Source organism: Stegostoma tigrinum, chromosome 33 (genome assembly GCF_030684315.1).
Source record: "Stegostoma tigrinum isolate sSteTig4 chromosome 33, sSteTig4.hap1, whole genome shotgun sequence".
Classification (NCBI taxonomy): domain Eukaryota; kingdom Metazoa; phylum Chordata; class Chondrichthyes; order Orectolobiformes; family Stegostomatidae; genus Stegostoma; species Stegostoma tigrinum.
The window spans coordinates 2407561-2425855 of NC_081386.1; the positions used below are offsets into that span (position 1 = coordinate 2407561).

The window sequence follows — 18295 nt, forward strand, 5'->3', positions numbered from 1 at the left end:
TAATGAGATGTGTTAAAATACATGTCTAAGGTGGGACTTTAAACTGAACTTCCTGGCCCAGAGCAGAGACACCAGAGGTAGCACCACAAGATTCTCCTCTGCTCCCATGTAGATATCTTTAATCAAATTTTTCGGACACGTTAAGATAATAAAACTAGTAGATTTTGGAGTAACTGAACAGGGCTCATAGCATCTGTTATGTGCCATGATGCAAGGTTTGCAAGTCAAACCAAATCGGCCATTATCACTGGATTCACAGCACAGTGATCTTAAAACATTCAATGACCCTCAAAATTGTTCAGTTGTTCCTGCGATAGGCTTAGCATTAGACTTTATAAATAACTTGCCTTGGAGACCAAGTTCATAGCTTAAAGGTTAGCAATTTATGATTAAGGGCATAACTTCATTAGAACACCTTTGAACTAAATGGCAATTAATTAATAACTACAATCTAAGCCCAATCTTCTTTGAATATAGACCCCACTTACTTGAAAAGACAGACAGAGGAATACAGACGAGGGATAAATTAGAATAGGAAATAAAAGGAAAGTAATTTGCCAGTTTGACAATGTTTCAGCAATGAATCCTAAGCCTTCATGAAATCCCTGATTGATGTGTTGTGTTATAGATACATAGGACTCTGTATCTTCCTTGAATTCTGAAGTCACCAGCCAATGCAAGTGGCTTCCTCAGACCTCTGGAGACTTTTACATATTTCTGAAAGATAGACTCTTTTCTCAGAACTTCGAACAAGTCAATAACTGGAGAATAACTAGCAAAATCAAAAAATAGCTTCTAAAGTGTCTTGCCCAAAATCCCACTCACAAGCAGTTAATTCTTTGTTTTCCCTTTATCAACATTCCTTGTGGTTGGCCAGCCAGCACCGGCCTTCATTTGGTTGAGGAATTCAACATCCAGCCAGCTGCCAGTTGCTAAGCAGAACAACGACACGGTACTGAATCATCGTCTGAATCATCAGTTTGTTTTGTTTTCTCCTGTTTTTTTGAAAACAAGTTGCTGCTCAGAGTTCAATTCTCAAATGCAACTCATAATTCCAAACCACAAATGAGGAAACATAAAAAGAAAAGTAGTGATAGTCTCAAAGGAAGAGAGGAACAGATTTAACTTTTAGAACTCAAAAGGGCACTTCTCTAGATGTCTACCTGGCAGAGGCTGAGTGTCAGCATACCTTCTCCTAAGTCCCCTGAAACATGACCCCATCATTGAGCATGAAGCCACCTCTTCCAGGACTGCCACTGACGTCAACTCCTCTGGAGATTTCCCCTCCACAGCTTCTCATTTCATAGTCTCCAAATCCTGCACAGTCTACTTCTACTGCCTCTCCAAAATCTAGAAACAACACTTCCCTAGCAGATCCATTACTTCAACCTGTTCCTGTCTGACTGAACGTTATTCCTTTCTATCTTTATTTTCTTTATTTACTTTCTACCCCCATGTTCAGTGTCTTCTCACTTCCATCCATGATTCTTCCGATGCTATATTTTAATTCCACAGTTTCCAGTTTTCTGCCCCTAACTGCCTCTTCATCACTATGGATGCGCAATCCCTCTTTATATCAACCTTCCATTAAGATGGCCTGAAGTATTTCTGTTTCTTCTGGGAAAAGAGTCCTAAACAGTACCAAATCGCCACTGCTCTGTACCGCCTGGCTGACCTTGTTCTCACTTTGAACAAATATTTCTTTAGCTCATTTTACTCTCCAGGTCAAAAATGTGGCCATGGATACCCACATGGGTCCCAGTTATGCCTAACTCTTTGTGGGGTATGTGAAATATTCCTTGTGCCAGTCCTATTCAGAGCCCCCCGCACAACTCTTTTTCTTGTACATTGATGATGCATTTGGGAAGCTTTCTGCTATCACCTAAGTATTGGAAAAATCAGTCGGTTTTGCTTCCAATTTCCATCCTTCTCTCCCCTTCACTCTGGTCCATGTCTGAGTCTTCACTTCCTTTCCCTGACTTCATTGTTTCCATTTTTGGGGACAACCTGTCCACCAATATCCATTACGAGCTCACTTACTCCCACAGTTATTTCAAATGCACTTCCTGTTCTGAAAAAGGGTCATATTGGACTTTAAACATTAACTCTATTTTTCTTGCTCTACAAATGCTGCCAGACCTAGCGAGTTTCTCCAGCAGTGCCCATTTTTATTTCAGATTTCCAGCATCAGCAGTATTGTGCATTTATTTCTGCATTAACATGTGTGGGGAATAGAGATAGGGATGCTATCACTATGCCCCAACAGCCTCCTGCTCCTATATAAAGCTCTGAGGGGGATTGGCAGAAATATTTCCCCTTTGAAGTTTCAATAACTATTGGCAGTTTTCAGGTGAAGAACAGGAGGTTGAGAAAGAATTTTAGGAATAATATTTTCACCCGGAAGGTTTTCAGGATCTGGAATTCACTGCTTAAAAGGATGATAGAGGCAGGAACTTTCAAAACAAACAAGAACTACATAGATGAACACTTGAAATGCCATTGTAAAAAAGGCTATGGGCCAAATGGTGAAAAATGGGATTAGCATAGACGGATGTTTCATGAATGGCATGTACATGATAGGCTGAAGGGCCTTTTCCATGCTGTAAAATGCCTGAGTGTTGAAACTGCAGACTCAATTCTCAACATTCAGGCATGTGTGGGAAAAAGAAAGGGACACTGAAGGATAACAAAGTGTGGAGCTGGATGAACACAGCAGGCCAAGCAGCATCTTAGGAGCACAAAAGCTGACGTTTTGAGCCTATAACCTTTATCAGAAAAGGGGGATGAGGAGAGAGAGGGAGGTGGAGCAAAGATGGATAGAGGAGAAGATAGGTGGAGACAAGAGAGTTGCAGTGGGAGAGAGACAGATGTTCTAGATGAGAGAGGGATCAATTCAGATTCAGAATCAATTTTCTGAAGGAACTGGCAGGATTACAAACAGAATTTTTTGAGTTTGGTGTATTTTTGAGTATGGTAGATTTAATGGTGGATGTTTAGATATTCTGTAAGTATTTGTAAGCACAGAACATGTTTTCGTCAATTTCAGAGCAATGAAAAGCAATGGTAGAAGATGTCGTATTCAATAGTGGGGTAAATAGAGGAGCTGCATTCATTTTTCTCTGCTCATGAATGAGTGCCAGTGAAATAAAGATCAGACATTCGTTGATTACAGAGCAATATAGTTTAATTGCACCAGTTCCTACTGTTGACGATTGATGTCTTGTGTGCGCACATTTATCAATCCAACGGAAAATGTTTTGTCACATAGTTATTTAACATTGTAGAGCAATTAGAAGATAAAATATATTTTGTTAGTAATATATCTGGTAACTACAGCTTCAGGAAAGCCTCAAGACCACGGTTGTTGGAGAATGATTGATAAGCTGCTGTTGCATTCTTAAAGACCAGGGTATACTCCTCCATTACTTTTCTGTCATTTGGGAGGAGGAGGGTTCACATCAGCACTACTCATTTGGAGAATTATCTCTTACAGGCACATTCTGATTGTGCTATCTCTCATTGCTCATTTACTGAAAATGACCAACTGAAAGAATTCTAGCACATAGTCTTAAACTATTTTGCAGCCCTCAGTCTGGTATACACAGAATCAGTGATGAAGAATCTTAGTATTATTATCAGGTTCTACATAGTTATTTCAAACAAAAGAATTCCTTGCAGCCTACACTTTACAGTTTCCAGACTAATTAATGATAATTATTAGGATTGTTAGGATTTTGTTGTAACACCTGCATTAAACCAAAGACAGGAAGTTTAAACTGGTGCTTGTGTTTGGGTTCTTCGCTTGGCTCCCTGCTAATGCCTGCTGCTTGTTCAGTTTATCAACACATAAACAAACATGATCTCATATTCTTTGTTTTCATTAGCTTCCTTTGATGGAAAATTGTGTTTTTAATCACTTGGCTCTTGTATTGAAATTTGTTAGATTTTCTTATTGGAACTGGGTTATCTCTCCCCATCCTCTTTGTCAAACCAACTCTTTCCAGGTATCGGAATCCTGAGACCTGACAGAGCATGCATTCAAAAACAAGTCTTGAGACTCATCAACAATCTCATCAAGCACAGGAAACATAAGTTGCAGTGGGGCCCAACCTAGCTCCATGGTAGATTTGAAACCTCTTTTCCCTGGTTCACTCAACATTGACAAATCAGGCATTGCCAGGTCATGAATGGTTAGCAATTAACAGCCACTGTACTTCTTTGCTATTCAGTTATAGAGTCATAGTCATTAGAGTCATACAGCATGGAAACAAACTCTTTCGTCCAACCAATCCATACCAACTGTAATCCTCAACTAAACTAGTTCCACCTGCCTGTGCTTGATCTAAACATTTCCTATTCATGTACTTTCAGGTCTCTGCTGTATTAGAAATCAAAGAGTCATGGAGGTCTACTTTTCAGGAAAAAAGTCTGCTCTGGTCAAAAACAAGCACATAACTATTCTAATCCCATTTTCCAATACTTGGCCCACAGCCTTGTATGTCTTGACATCACAAATGCAAATCTAAATACTTCTTAAACATTGAGGGTTTCTGTCTCACTCACTCTTACAGGCAGTGAATTCCAGATTCCCACAACCAAGCCATACAAAACTATGGGCCAAGTGCTGGAAAGTGAGATTAGTACAGATAGGTGGTTGTTTTTGACTGGAGCAGACTCTATAGGCCATAGGGCCTTTCTCTGGTCTATATACCTGCATGACCCTCTGGGTGAAAATGTTTTGGCAGAAACCCAGCAGACCTAAAGTCATAGTGTCATACAGTATAAAAACAGGCCCCTAGGTCCACTATGTCTATGTTGACCATGAAAACCAAATTATACCAATCCCATTTACCCTCACATGGTCCGTAGCTTACAATGCCCTACCATTTCTAATGCTTGTCTGGATGCCACTTAATGTTGTGACAGTACCTGCCTCCTCCACCCTCTCAAGCATCATGTTCTATTCTTTCCACCACCCTCTGTGTAAAATATTTTTCCTCAGACCCCCATTAAACCATTTAATCCTCATCATAAACTTATGCCCTTTGGTCTTAGACTTATCTGCCATGGGGAAGATTCCCATGACCTACCCTATCTGTGCCTTTCATAATTTTGTATATCTCAATCAGATCACCTGTCAACCTCTGCTCCAGAGAAAACAAACCCAGCCGATCCAGTCTTTCAGAAACTTTCCGTCCTAGGCACCATCCGGATGAACCTCATCTGTACCCTTAAATGATTGTAATGAGGTCAGTCAGCACGATCTCATATAATATAGGTTCCCTGATTGGAGCTGTTAATCTAGTCCGGTTAGGTAGCCCTGGCTGACATAAAAAGGAGAGACTCAGTTGCTGACACTGTGGTAGCTGACTTTGAATGAGGTTGTACTAAAGTCAAGGACTGTTCATGTATAAATTAAGGGTGACTTGGTGACCCAATTCCTGTCTCTGTGGAGTTATTTCATATCCTGTCCAGTGTAATCACATTCTTCTGATAGTGTAGCAACTAGAGTTGCACATAGCATTCTATCTGTGGCCTAACTAATGCTCTTTAAATTTCCAACAAAACACTCCTGTTGCTACATTCTATACCCCAGCTAATAAAGGCAAGCATCCTGGATACTTTCTTCACCACTTAATAGCTCTGCTGGCTCCTTTAGAGATCTCTAGGCTTGTACACCAAGATCCCTTTCTTCCTCAGTATTCCCCACAGGAATTAATTGTGTAAATCCTTTCCTTATCAGACCTCCCAAAATGCACCACCTTACACATAGCAAGATTAAATTCCATCTACCATTGCTGTGCCCAATTTAGTAAATGATCAATATCAGACTGTAACCTGAGACCATCCTCCTAACTATTATTAACACACCAATGCAAATTTTCTAATTAAACTTTCTACATTCACATTCAAGTTGTTAATACATGTTAAAAGAAAACGAGGGTCCCAGCACCAATTCATGTGGTACTCCGCTGGTCACAGACTTCCAATCACAAAAACTATCCTCCAACGTTGCCCTATGTCTCCTTTGGGCAAACCAGTTTTGGATCCAGTTTGCCAACATGTCTTGGATCCAATGGGCTCTTACATTTTGTATCAACCTCCCATGTGGGACCTTGTCAAAGGCCTTACTGAAGTCCATGTAAACGAAATCAACTGCACTACATTCACCCCGTGCCTCCTGTGAACAAGTAAAAGTATTTGGAGAACAAAGATCAAGGAGCAGTGTTTTGATCAACACAAGAATCATTTGAACAAATCCTGTGGTACTGTGACCACTGAATTGCCACCCCAGCCATTCCCTTTACCCATAACACCCATGTTTTTTTTTCTTGTTCATCTGACTGTCTGTGTGTGTAGAGGGGGAGTTTATAATGGGGTTCAGGCCTTAACTAGTAGACATATATGTTGACAGTCCAATATTGTGTGCCTGAGATTAGCATCTAATTACTTATAATGAATAGTAATTTTTGTTAAATACAGAAACTTGGCCCATCAAACTCTGTCTCAAAGACAGGTAAATTGGGAAGTTTCGTGTACTTTTTAAAAATGTTTAACTTTTGTGATGATTTTAGAAATAGTGGGGCGTGATTTCCAGTTATATAATACAGTGAGGTGTAACATTTGAGCATGAAAGAGAATAAGTTCCAAAGAAATGGAGTGTGGGAAAATGGAGAAGAGGTTTATGAAGTCCTGAGTAAAGAGTATCTAGATGCTTGACCTGCACTCTAAAAGCAGCTTGGGGAACAGGCTGTACAATGAACCCTAAGGTTTCAATAATAACATTTTGACATCCCAAGAATTGTGATTACTACTGTGTGAGAAAGTTTTGCCACATGTGGTACAGATATTAATGCCCATCGATTTGCCATGTGTTTCATTCTGGTGTTAAGTGGTGAGGCATAATTATATGGATGCAGCTAGTGACCTCCTCCAGCATCATCTCGAAGCTTTCCAGCGTGTCTTTCGCCATTATCAAATAATTCCAGAGGATAATATTGTTCAGTAAACGACCATCCTCTGGCTGCAATGCCCTTGCATGTGAGGTCAGATATGAATTCACCCATTGGTTCATAAATAGAACCCTGCTCCTCCACTGCCAGTGGGTTTATACTTTGTTCATGGTATGAAAACTACTTCTTCAAATTGTTGACCTAAATCCCCAATGATTTCCTTAGGTTATAACATGGAGTGAAAGAATACAGTGCTGACTGCTTCTATTTCTCTGGGAGTTGTGGCTGGCTTTTTACAATATTTATTGGAACAGAAGAAGAGTCAGTTATTATTCTCTTTAAGGCACTCCTTTAAACATAGCACTTAAGAATGCTGTCATATTAACACTATGTTAGAGATTGTGTGGGTGGAGAAGAGATTACAGAAGATGGATGCCGAGCTCTAAGAATTGGCATTAAGGTATCTATAAATCCTCAATCATTCTGGAAATATTATTAAAGATTACACATGTTATTAGTGTTAACATAAAACCAGACAAAATTCAACCAAGAGCTGGATTTGTATCGCAATAAACCATGTGGTCATGGACACAAACCTGAAGAAAGGTCATTGGACCCAAAAGGTTAACTGTGCTTTCTCTCCACAGTTGCTGCCAGACCTGCTGAGTTTTTCCAGCAATATCTGTTTGTGTTTCTGATTTCCAGTATCTATAGTTCTTTGATTTTCCTGTTTTCATGGAACTCTGCTACCTTTGCAAGCATAAGGCGCAGCAACCTTTGGGCCTTCCCAAGTTCTGGTTCAGCTCATGTCACTCCTAACTCTATCATGTCATTTGTCAAAACATTTGGGATAGCTTGTGTACAAAATATTTCTTGTTTCTCTTCATGTGAACCTGCCCTTCCATCACCTCATGTGGAAACAAAAATGATAACGTTTTATTTGCACTGTTGAGTTAAAAACTGAGCCAAAGCTCTCTTCAAGTAAGTAGATTTAGGAGATGACATAAATATCAGAACTCGGGACGATACAGCTAGCACTGAACTCTGTGTGTCACATATTGTGTGTGGAACCTGGCTCCTGTTCCTCACTCTTACTAAGCAGGAAGTACAAAACAGGCTTCATTTAAATTGATTTTGCCTCCTGTTAATTAATGATTTTTCATTTTTGGATTCTTCCACAGGAATTGGCTACCTTGGTGGAGCATGCAGTGCAAAACGCAAGTGTGTGCTTGCTGAAGATAACGGTCTCAATCTGGCCTTTACCATTGCCCATGAGCTGGGCCACAAGTATGTTAATATTGAATCTTGATTATAACTTCAGTTATCAGCCTCAAGATTGGAAGCAGTCATGCATGTTAAATGGAAAGATCATTAATTTAAATGTGCTTGAATTCCGAGACACACGTTCTGTATTTTCCACAATGAGGATTGAGTTTTCATGGGTACATGAATAGGAAGGATTTAGTGGGATATGGGGCAAATGCTGGCAAAAGGGACTAAATTAATTTAGGGTATCTGGAGGGTATGGATGAGTTGGGCCGAAGGGTCTGTTTCTATGCTGTACAACGCTATGACTCAGCGACTCTCTGATTAATGTTTCCTTCATTGTTTTTGGAACAAAATCCTGGAATGTGCTTATGAACTACAGTGGTTCAGAATAAGTCACCTCATCATCACTATTTTCAGGACATCTAATAACAAGCAATAAATGTTAGTCTTTTTCATATCCCGAGAATGATCTTCTAAAAAAATATCCAGGACAGTACTTGTGTTCAATCAGAGCATAGTGACCCCTTTAGTACATCTAGCCCGTTCTTCTGATGGTGGGTTAAAAATCAGAACAATGCCAGGACCACGTGAAAAGGGACTTAGTTATGGAAACTACTCAAAACACCATAAGTCGATGTAAAACAGCAGAGGAAGTGGCCGTTTCATCTGCCTGCCATCACAGAAGACAAGAATTTGCACCACAAATCATCCAGTTATCCTTGTCTTGTTTTCCCAAGTGAGTTCAGAGATAAAGGCCATTAAATATGTAGGGAATACTTTATTTTTTTATATATTTTAAGGACTGTAATAGTTTTACACATGTATGCACCTGAGTGTTTTGGATGAACGTGCAAAGAAGTTCATATCCATGGTTTGCGTGTGAGATTATGCATGTATGTACGTATGAATGAGAGTGCAAGTGAGTTCAGATCTGTATGAATGCATGTGTCTGAGCACATGTTGACACTGCCATACCAAAATGTGTGTATTTTCAGTTCAAATGCAGGGACACACCCTGCTGTCTTGGGGAAGGTATGGGATTGGTTGCCAGACGTGAATTAATCTTTCACATTGGCAAAGGACAGTGGGAGAATTCAGAATGAGATGCACTTCACAATGCAATATTTTCATGAAAGTAGACAGCAGGAGAGAGAGATTTTAGAACAAAGCAAAGTTTCAATGCAAGTGCTGTTGTCACTGTCTATTCTACAATGTTCTGTAGAAGATTACATCTGGCTGCAGCGGCTAAGGATTTTCCGCAATTTTATTTCAAGAAAGTTACTTTTAATAAATGCAAGCAAACATGTAGAAAATGATAACAGATAGGCAATGGATAGTGTCCTATTGTGATCTTACGTGCACAAGTGAATCTGTTTGGATAGTGATTGTTGATGAAGTGTAACAGGGCCATTAAATTTGTCTCACATTTGTGATATGATATGGAGGTGCTGGTGTTGGACTGGGATTTCAACTGATGAAGGAACAGTGCTGCAAAAACTTGTGATTTCAAATAAACCTGTTGGACTTTAACCTGGGGCCGTGTGACTTCGTATTTGTGATAATCTGCTCTCAGTTGAAAGGATGTTTGTGCTTTATTTGTAGGATGGACTCTCCACTATTTCTAATTATCATAATAACTCTGGATTTGTTTGGCATTTCAAAATCCAATTTTATTAATATTTTAGAGTAATTTTCAAAGTCAAATGATGAAATCCTTGGATTCTTTTGAATTTCTGTTGAATCCATGTGGTGCCAGCATCAGGATCATTTTTCATATCAACTCCTTTGTCTGTCGAACTATTCTTCTCTCTCTTTGTGCTCTATCTCCACCTATCATGTACTATTTAACCCCTCCACTCCCACCCTGTCCTTTGCATAAAAACCCAACCATTTCCTAGCTACTATCAGTTTTGAAGAAGAGTCACTGGACCTGAAACATTAACTCTACTTTCTCTCCACAGATGCTGTCTGACCTGCTGAGATTTTCCAATAATTTCTCTTTATGTTCCATTTTTCATGTCCCGCACAACAGGCCTGTTTTAGAGCTTGCAGTTTTAAAAGTATTTCTCTAGTTCTGTTTAAATCAAAACCACTAGCTAGCTCACACTCCTTTTCCTCAGATATTTGGACTTGTGTCAGCCGATTGTCTCTAACTGACCTGGTCAGTGAGGGCAGGTACAGAAATGACAAGAGTTGATGTGAGGGTTGGCTACTTAAAGTCTCAAAAATGAGTTCCACAATTTTGTAGTTTTTTTTATGTTTGCTGCATGATATTTGTGCACTTTCTTTGCCTAGCAAGGATAAGTATGTTTGGGTACAAATGCACACCTGAATGTGGGTATCAACAATGTTACCATGTTCGAGATGAGCTTACTCATTGCAGATCAGGACAGAAGGTTAGATTTCTTTCAGGACATGGTACTACTCTCTTTGGACCATAAAGATTTCTATATCTATTTATCTATCTGCCCAAAAGTTGTGTGCCTAGTATATAATTGTTCAATTCTTATTGATAATTTTAATCCCACTGTTTTGTGAGCAGAATTATAAACGTGTTTCGTACTTTCCCCAGTGCCTCTACAACATCTTTATAATATGGAGATTAAAACAATGCATAGCAATCAAATGTGGTCTAACCACATTCTCTATAAGTTGAATGGAATTTCTCTTCTAATGAGCCCTGATGCTTTGTTTGCTTATTAACATGTATTAAGACATTTTGTGATCTGTGCCTCAGGTCCCTTTGCTGCTTGGCCAGCATTCACATCCTTGCATTCCAAGCACTAGCTTTTGCTTTCCTATATTGAAATTCACTGGTGTAGTGTGCAAATCTGTTAATTTTCTTTGGTATCTTGTCAGAATTTCCTTCAGTGTTACCATTATTGCAAAATTATGCATCTTTAGTAAATTATGAAATTGTACTTCCAATTTTTGAGTATAAGTTATTTATGTAAATTATGAATACAGTGCTCCCAGCAAAATCTACTTCTCACCTTTTACCGGTCTGAATTCCTAGCTTTCCCTCTGTGTTCTGTTTTTTGTTTTGTAATTTGTTATCTGTTCAGCAATGATTACCCTTCTTTCAATTGTTCTGACTTTAGTCATGAGACCACAATGTAGAACCTGAATGAAGGACTTTTGGAAATCTAAATAAATCCCTTCCGTCACCGTGTTTCAGTATATTGTGTCGGATCCTAACTCTGGTTTGCTGTGTCCCTGACCTTTTTTTCATTGTCCAGTATAGTTTCTTTATTCTATGTGCCATTTTGTTCCAAGATTTGTTCCTAGACTCTCTGCCTTAACACCATGTTGCAAAGTTGACTCAGTGCCTCTTCAACCTCTCTCATATGTCTCCCATTACTCACCTGCAGTCCTGTGATTGCCAAGGGGAAGTTTTTTTTCTCGGGAATAGAGAGTCCATCTGTGAATAAACAAGGAAGTCATGTTCATCTTTTACAAATCACAGTTAAACGTCATGGAGGAAACATAAGGGATGTTTACAAGAATCAACCCAGAAATTAAGCATCTCAGTTACATGGAGAGTTTGTTGAAACTAAAATTATTCTTATAAGAGTTGAGAAAATTAAAGGAAGATCAAATAAAAATTTTAACACTCTGTTTGAGGAACTAGAGAGGAGTAATTTCCTCCACGACATGATTCAGGAACTAGATGTCATAAATTTTAAAGAATTGACAGAAGAACTAGCTGGGGGGGGGTGGGGGGGATGGGAAATTATTCCACACAAATCTATGATTTGGATTGGAAACCAATTCCATACAACATTGGAAAGGTAACCATGAAAGTATTTGAAGAGTACAAATTTGCAGGGTTATGAGGAAATTGTTGGGCTTTGAGACTAATTTGGACAGTCTTTTCAAAGTCTTTGCATAGATGTGATAACCGAATGGCTTCATTCTGTGCTGTAAAATAATGATACTATGGTTAAAAGTGTTGTTGTAGATACACCTTGCATTGTTTAGGCATGTGTTCTTTGAATGGATTAAAGATGTTGTCATTAAGGTGGTTATGATGATTAAAAGAATTACTAGGGTGCATGGAGGGAAAACTTCTTCCTCAGCTGTTCAGAAGAAGGCGCTATGGATTTTAAATGTGCGTTGTGGTGCTTGGGTGGTATTTGGAAGCACTTGCTCACATTAAGGACCATGAAAAACTAGAACTGTCTGCTTCCACCCAAAAATCAATCTGTTGAGGCACAGCGTCAGTTAATAATTTCAAGATCATGGTTGGATTTTTGTTAGGTAAGGGTATTAGTAGGATATGGAACCAAGAAGTCGAGATACAGATCATCCATCATTTATTTGAATAGCCAAACAGATCATCTTGGGTGATACGTTCCAAAAAGATGTTCTGTGCTGTCACATACAACTGGAAAGCAACTTCTGAACTCTAGCAGCAGTGAATATGCATAACCCTTCAGTCTATAGTATTAGGTCCTACTGAGCATCAGCAGACCATATCATTGAGTTGCCCTTCCCATGATAGAAAACGCAAGCTCGCTTTCAAATACATTTGCGTACGTAAAATTTGGTTTTGTACAGAACAGCTAGAGATGGAGCTTCCATGTTTTTCGATGCAGTTCCTAGGGTCCAAGACACAATTGGCTGTGTTTATTTTACCATTTATTTTACACTGGGGAGACGTTATTTCATGAAGGTAACATGCAGTTTGAAGCAAAAGCAAGTTACTTGAAGATGAATCAGTATCCAAGCTATGTCAGAGCAGGGGGAGGTACTTCAAGAGAAGATAGAGACGCCATGAATGAACATGCTTTCATCGAGTAAAAGGGTGGGATGACCTGTGCTGGAGCAACTTCCAGCTCTCACCAAGATATGAAAGAGTTTACAGAATAGAAAGAGAGAAAGAAGCCAAACGTCTGTCAGATGCTGAGAGATCAGAATTACAGAGATCCTCATATTTCAGATAGCGAAATTAAAAAGGAAATTAGCAAAGCAAGGTGTGGGCATGAAAAAGTGTAAGCAAGCCTAATAAAGGAAAACCCAAATATATTTAAGAGTACAGAATAACTAATAACCAAAAATAATGAAGGGCTAACTAGAAAACAAACAGATAATCTGTATGGAGGCAGAAAAAGTGATGTAAACATTAAAAAAAAGGAACATGTAATATGGATGGGATAAGTATAGAATGTCTGACTAACTTGCAATAAATTCTTTGAAGAAGTATCAAGGAGGGGTGAAATTGTATTGCACTTGATGTGGTCAACATGGTCAGAAAAATGTAAATCAAGTTGGATTCAAAATTGGCTCAGTAATGGGAAACGAAAGATGTTTGTTTCTGGGTGGCTCAATGGTTAGCACTGCTGCCTCACAGCACCAGGAGACTGGGTTTGATTCCAGCTTTGCACACTGTCTGTATGGAGTTTGCACATTCTCTTCATTTCTGCATCGGTTTTCACCAGGTGTTCTGGTTTACTCCCAAGGTTCAAAGATGTTAGCTGGTTTGACCATGCTAAATTGCCTAAAGTGTCCAGGGACGTGTAGGCTAGGTATATTAGCCGTGGGAAAAGCAAGGGTTACAGGGATAGGGTAGAGGATGCTTTTTGGAGGTTTGGTACAGACTTCATGGGCCGACTGGTCTAATTCTATACTGTAGGGATTCTATGATCTATTTCAAGATCAGGGTGTTTTGTGACTGGAAGACTGCTTCCAGTTGATTCTGCAAGGTATCTTGTGGAATGTATCCTTGATTTGGATTTAGATACAAGAGACATTATCAAGAAGCTTTCAAAATGGGCTGTTGTTAGGACTGTAGAAGAAAGCTGTAAACTGCAGGAACATGTCAATGGACTGCACAATTGAAAGGGGGGGACTGGGAGTTGAATCTGAATGAGGCAATGAATTTGTGGAGAGTAAAAATAGTGAGGAAATACATTATAAATGACAGGACACTAAGATGTCCAGAGGAACTGAGGGACCTTGGCTTGTATATGCCTTGATATTTGAAGGCAGTAGTCAGGCATATAAGGTAATTAAGAAGGCATACAGTATACTTTCCTTCCCCAGCAGATATATAAAATATAAAAAGTGGAAAGTTGTGCTAGACTGCATAGAACACCAGTGGACTACAAGTAGAGTACTGTATGAAGTTCTGGTCAGCACATTGTAGGGAAGGTGCAATTTTGGGTCCCACATCTCAGAAAGGACATACTAGCCCTGGAGCGTTTCCAGCGGAGATTCACACGGATGATCCCTGGAATGATAGGTTTAACGTATGATGAACGGCTAAGGATCCTGGGATTGTACTCATTAGAGTTTAGAAGGTTGAGGGGAGATCTAATAGAAACTTACAAGATAATGTATGGCTTAGAAGGGGTGAATGCTGGGAAATTGTTTCCGTTAGGCGGGGAGACTAGGATCCGTGCGCACAATCTTAAAATTAGAGGGGGTAAATTTAAAACTGAAATGAGATGACATTTCTTCAGCCAGAGAGTGGTGGGCTTGTGGAACTCATTGCCATGGAGTGCAGTGGAGGCCGGGACGTTGGATGCCTTCAAGGCAGAGATCGACAAATTCCTGATCACAGAAGGAATCAAGGGCTATGGGGAGAGTTCAGGGAAGTGGTTTTGAAATGCCCATCAGCCATGATTTAAATGGTGGAGTAAAATTGATGGGCCGAATGGCCTTACTTCCACTCCTATGTCTTACGGTCTTATGGTCTAATGGACAAGAGAAGGTATGGAAGAGATTTACAGGGATATTGCCAGGAATGGAGAACTTTACTTGTGAAAAGATTGGATAGGCTGATGCTGGAACAGGAAGAAGCTGAGGGGAGATTTAATTAAGGTGTGTGAGACTGTGACTGGTTAAAGTGAAGTTAGAATAGAATAGTCTTTATCGTCACGAGCACTCGAATGAGTGCAATGAAAAGTTTGTGATGTTGTCTCTCAGCACCATCTTAGGTACAAGGTACCTACGATGCAAATACTTTGTGTTGTCACAGAATTGAAATAGTAGGAAAAAAAGACTAGCATGGGATTACAGAGTTAAAAGTCCGGAATGACAATTAAAAAGTGTGTTAAAAGTGGTCAAGTTATAGTCCTTTTCTACTGAGTGCGTGGCTGCTGGGCTTCATAACACGAGGCCTCTGGGATTCGTCCCCCTGGCCAGGCCATATTCACTCTGCTCCTGCTCTGAATCTGGCTGTAACTTGGCTCCCAGCATGGCCCACACTTGCTCTGCTTCCTGCTCTGGGCTCGGGCCTGGCACTCGCCTCCGAGGCTCCGCCCCCACTCACTCTGCTCCACTCCCTGCACTGGGACTCGGCCCATGCTTGGTGAGTTCCCTGTTCCGTACTCTGACCTGCAACTCGTCTTCCTAAAAGTTAGGGGGTTGGGGGACAAGAGAAACCGCTGCACGGAGGGGAGAAAGGAAAAGGAACCGGTGAGCAGAGGAGCTCTGGCTGGATATACTACTCCACCATTCATTTGAGTATATGTTACATGAAGGTTCTGATGGTGATGGTCTAGCTAGGCTGTATCTGAGCTCCTGGCCCAGGACTTGTCTGCTTCTGACTGCTTTTTTTCTCTTTTACTTTTGCTCTTTTTCTTTGCTCTCTTTCTTTTTCTGTCTACCTTTTTTCTTTCTTTCTTTCTTCTTTAAAAGCCTTTTTGGTGTCTTCAGTAGGACGAGAGTGAGCCTGGCCTCCCGAGCATGTGCAGCAGTAGTTGCGAAGAGTCAGCTCCTCGGGGAGAACAAGGCCCTCAAGTGTGGGCCCAGTAGTGAGAGGTGGTGCCAGTGTGGTGACTTCAGGCAATAGCAGCAGCACTGGCTTTCAAGATAGCTGTCTGTCTCTATGCAGTCAGCCCTGGAATCAGGACATTGGACATTAGCTGTGGCAATTTTATATGCCCGAATTGGTTCTTTTGACAGATCGACGTGAGCAGCAGTTGCATGGTTGGTGGTGTTGTAGGCCCAGTGTGATAACCCTGGTGGAGGATCAGCAGTGGCAATGGTGACCGTGGAGTGGGACTATGTTGCAGAGGCATTGGTGGGCCCAGAGCCCAGTGTGTAGAAACCCCCAACATCTTGATGTTGAGCAGAGCACTAGAAGGGAGAAAGACTCTGGTTTTGGTCATACTGTACTTATGTCTTTAAAATCTTTGGTAGATCAAAATGGCGCTGGAGCAGGGTGACACATTACATTTGTCATTGTATTTAATTGTGAAATATAAGTGACAAAAAAATCATTCAATGTAATTTAGTTCAATTCAGTGACTGAGAAAGACCTTTTTGTCTGTCAGCAGAAAAAGCCGATAACCAGAGAATGTAAATTTAAAATTGAAGGATAGAGGGTAATTGAATGCCAGAGAGTAGTGAAGATCTGGATTGTCTGCCCCAAAGGGTGGTAAACACTGAAATCTTCATCACTTTGCTAATACAAAATGGCACATGAAGCTTTGTAACAGACAAGGCTACCTGTCAAGATCTAGGATTATGCTAAAAAGCTGTACTTCAGTTGACACAGACACAACAGATCGAGATGTAAATTTTCTCTGTTTATACATTTCCATTCAAGTACTTTCATTATCAGAATGGCTGTGGGCTTTCTTAAATTGCACGCTCAGAACTCCTTCATAGTCTCCGCTATGAAAACTCCATTATTTGCTTTACTGATGGTGGCTGAGGGATAAATATTTTCCAGGATACCAGGGAGAACTCCTCTGTTTTTCTTTCAAAGCATGTCATGGTATCTTTTGCATTCACTTAAGATGACAGGCACATCCTTCGTTTAAAGTCTTATCCAAATTGTGCATCTGCAACAAATCGTCTCTAGTCCAGCATTGGATTAGGTACAGATTCTTTGATGTCATTCTGATGTAGAGTTAACAGTGCTACTCGCTGATTCATGGCTGCCACCTAACATTAGGATTCAGCATTTCTAACGTATGAAATATTGCAAGTGTTGTACGAACAGAAGCAAGTTGGCAGGATAATGGTAATATGTTGTGTGCTACACTCTATCCAGTTGAAGGATGAGATGGTAATGAAGAATATGAATACTTTGAGGCATAGTAGCTGCTGCTTGAAGTGGAACTTAGTATGACATGCATTTAATCAGGGATTGTCTTTCCCTTGAGGCTTGCACAGGCAGTTGCTCCATTCAGAAGGATAGAATTTAAATAATAATGAGATGTTTTGCAGTATTGCCCTTCATAACTCTGTTAAAACCATCTGTTCATTGAGGCAGTAGCAGTATCTGATACCACCAGGTGGAGCTAAAGCAGAAAGAATGTATTGGTAAGATTTTAACTCAATCAACCCCACCCACCTACAGAGAGTTAAAATTGGGCCCATTTTACTCACTGGTTGCTGTTCGAACAGTTTTTTGCAATTAAAGAAAACAGTTACAGACAATGTTGCCTGAATGTAAGCCTTATGATGTTGCCATGACAAACAACTCGCATTGTGCCAATGTTGGTAAAATAAATACGGAAATTGCTTTGAGACCAAAAACCCCAACCCTTTATGTGAAAACTTGCAGCTCTTTAAAAACTTGAGACTAAGGACCTTATGGGAATGCTGCGATACTATCATTACCCTGTAATTGTACTTACAGTTGGGAGGTTCAAATTTCGAAGTAAAATCAGTGGGCAAGTGAGTCAGCCTTGCAGTCTCTGCCAGTGTCGAGGATGACAGCTGATTCTTGTATTTCTAGGTGTTGCTCATTATAGAATCAAATGTTTATGTTATGTAGGAAGCTATTGTGCCATTATGTCTGTGATGGACTCTTATATGGATAGACTAAAACTGAAATGATCTTGTGTCAGCTGTTAGCTTGAGCATGATCTTGCACTATAAGGAGCATTTAACCCAGCTCGAAGGACTGAAACAGCATGAGAAACAAGGAGACATCTTGAGTTTTTGGGGCAATATGAATAAAATGTAGTCAGGCCTTTGGTCTCAGAGCAGGGACATTGCCCTAACCTCTGGAATACTTAAGTACAGGTGCTCTTCAAAGTGAAACCCGTTGAAGTAGAAGTAATATTGAGAACTATTATCTTAGTTTTGGAAGGCATGATGCAGATAAGTTT

At 40.1% G+C, this 18295-nt stretch overlaps 1 protein-coding gene across 1 annotated transcript in view; it reads left to right on the forward strand.

Moving 5' to 3' along the window:
- Nucleotides 1-18295, forward strand: part of adamts17 (ADAM metallopeptidase with thrombospondin type 1 motif, 17) — a 505079-nt gene that overhangs the window by 207270 nt on the left and 279514 nt on the right. The window contains exon 8 of the mRNA XM_059639195.1: nt 8135-8240. Within this exon, the coding sequence (XP_059495178.1) occupies nt 8135-8240 (106 nt within the window). The remainder of the gene's footprint in view (nt 1-8134; nt 8241-18295) is intronic.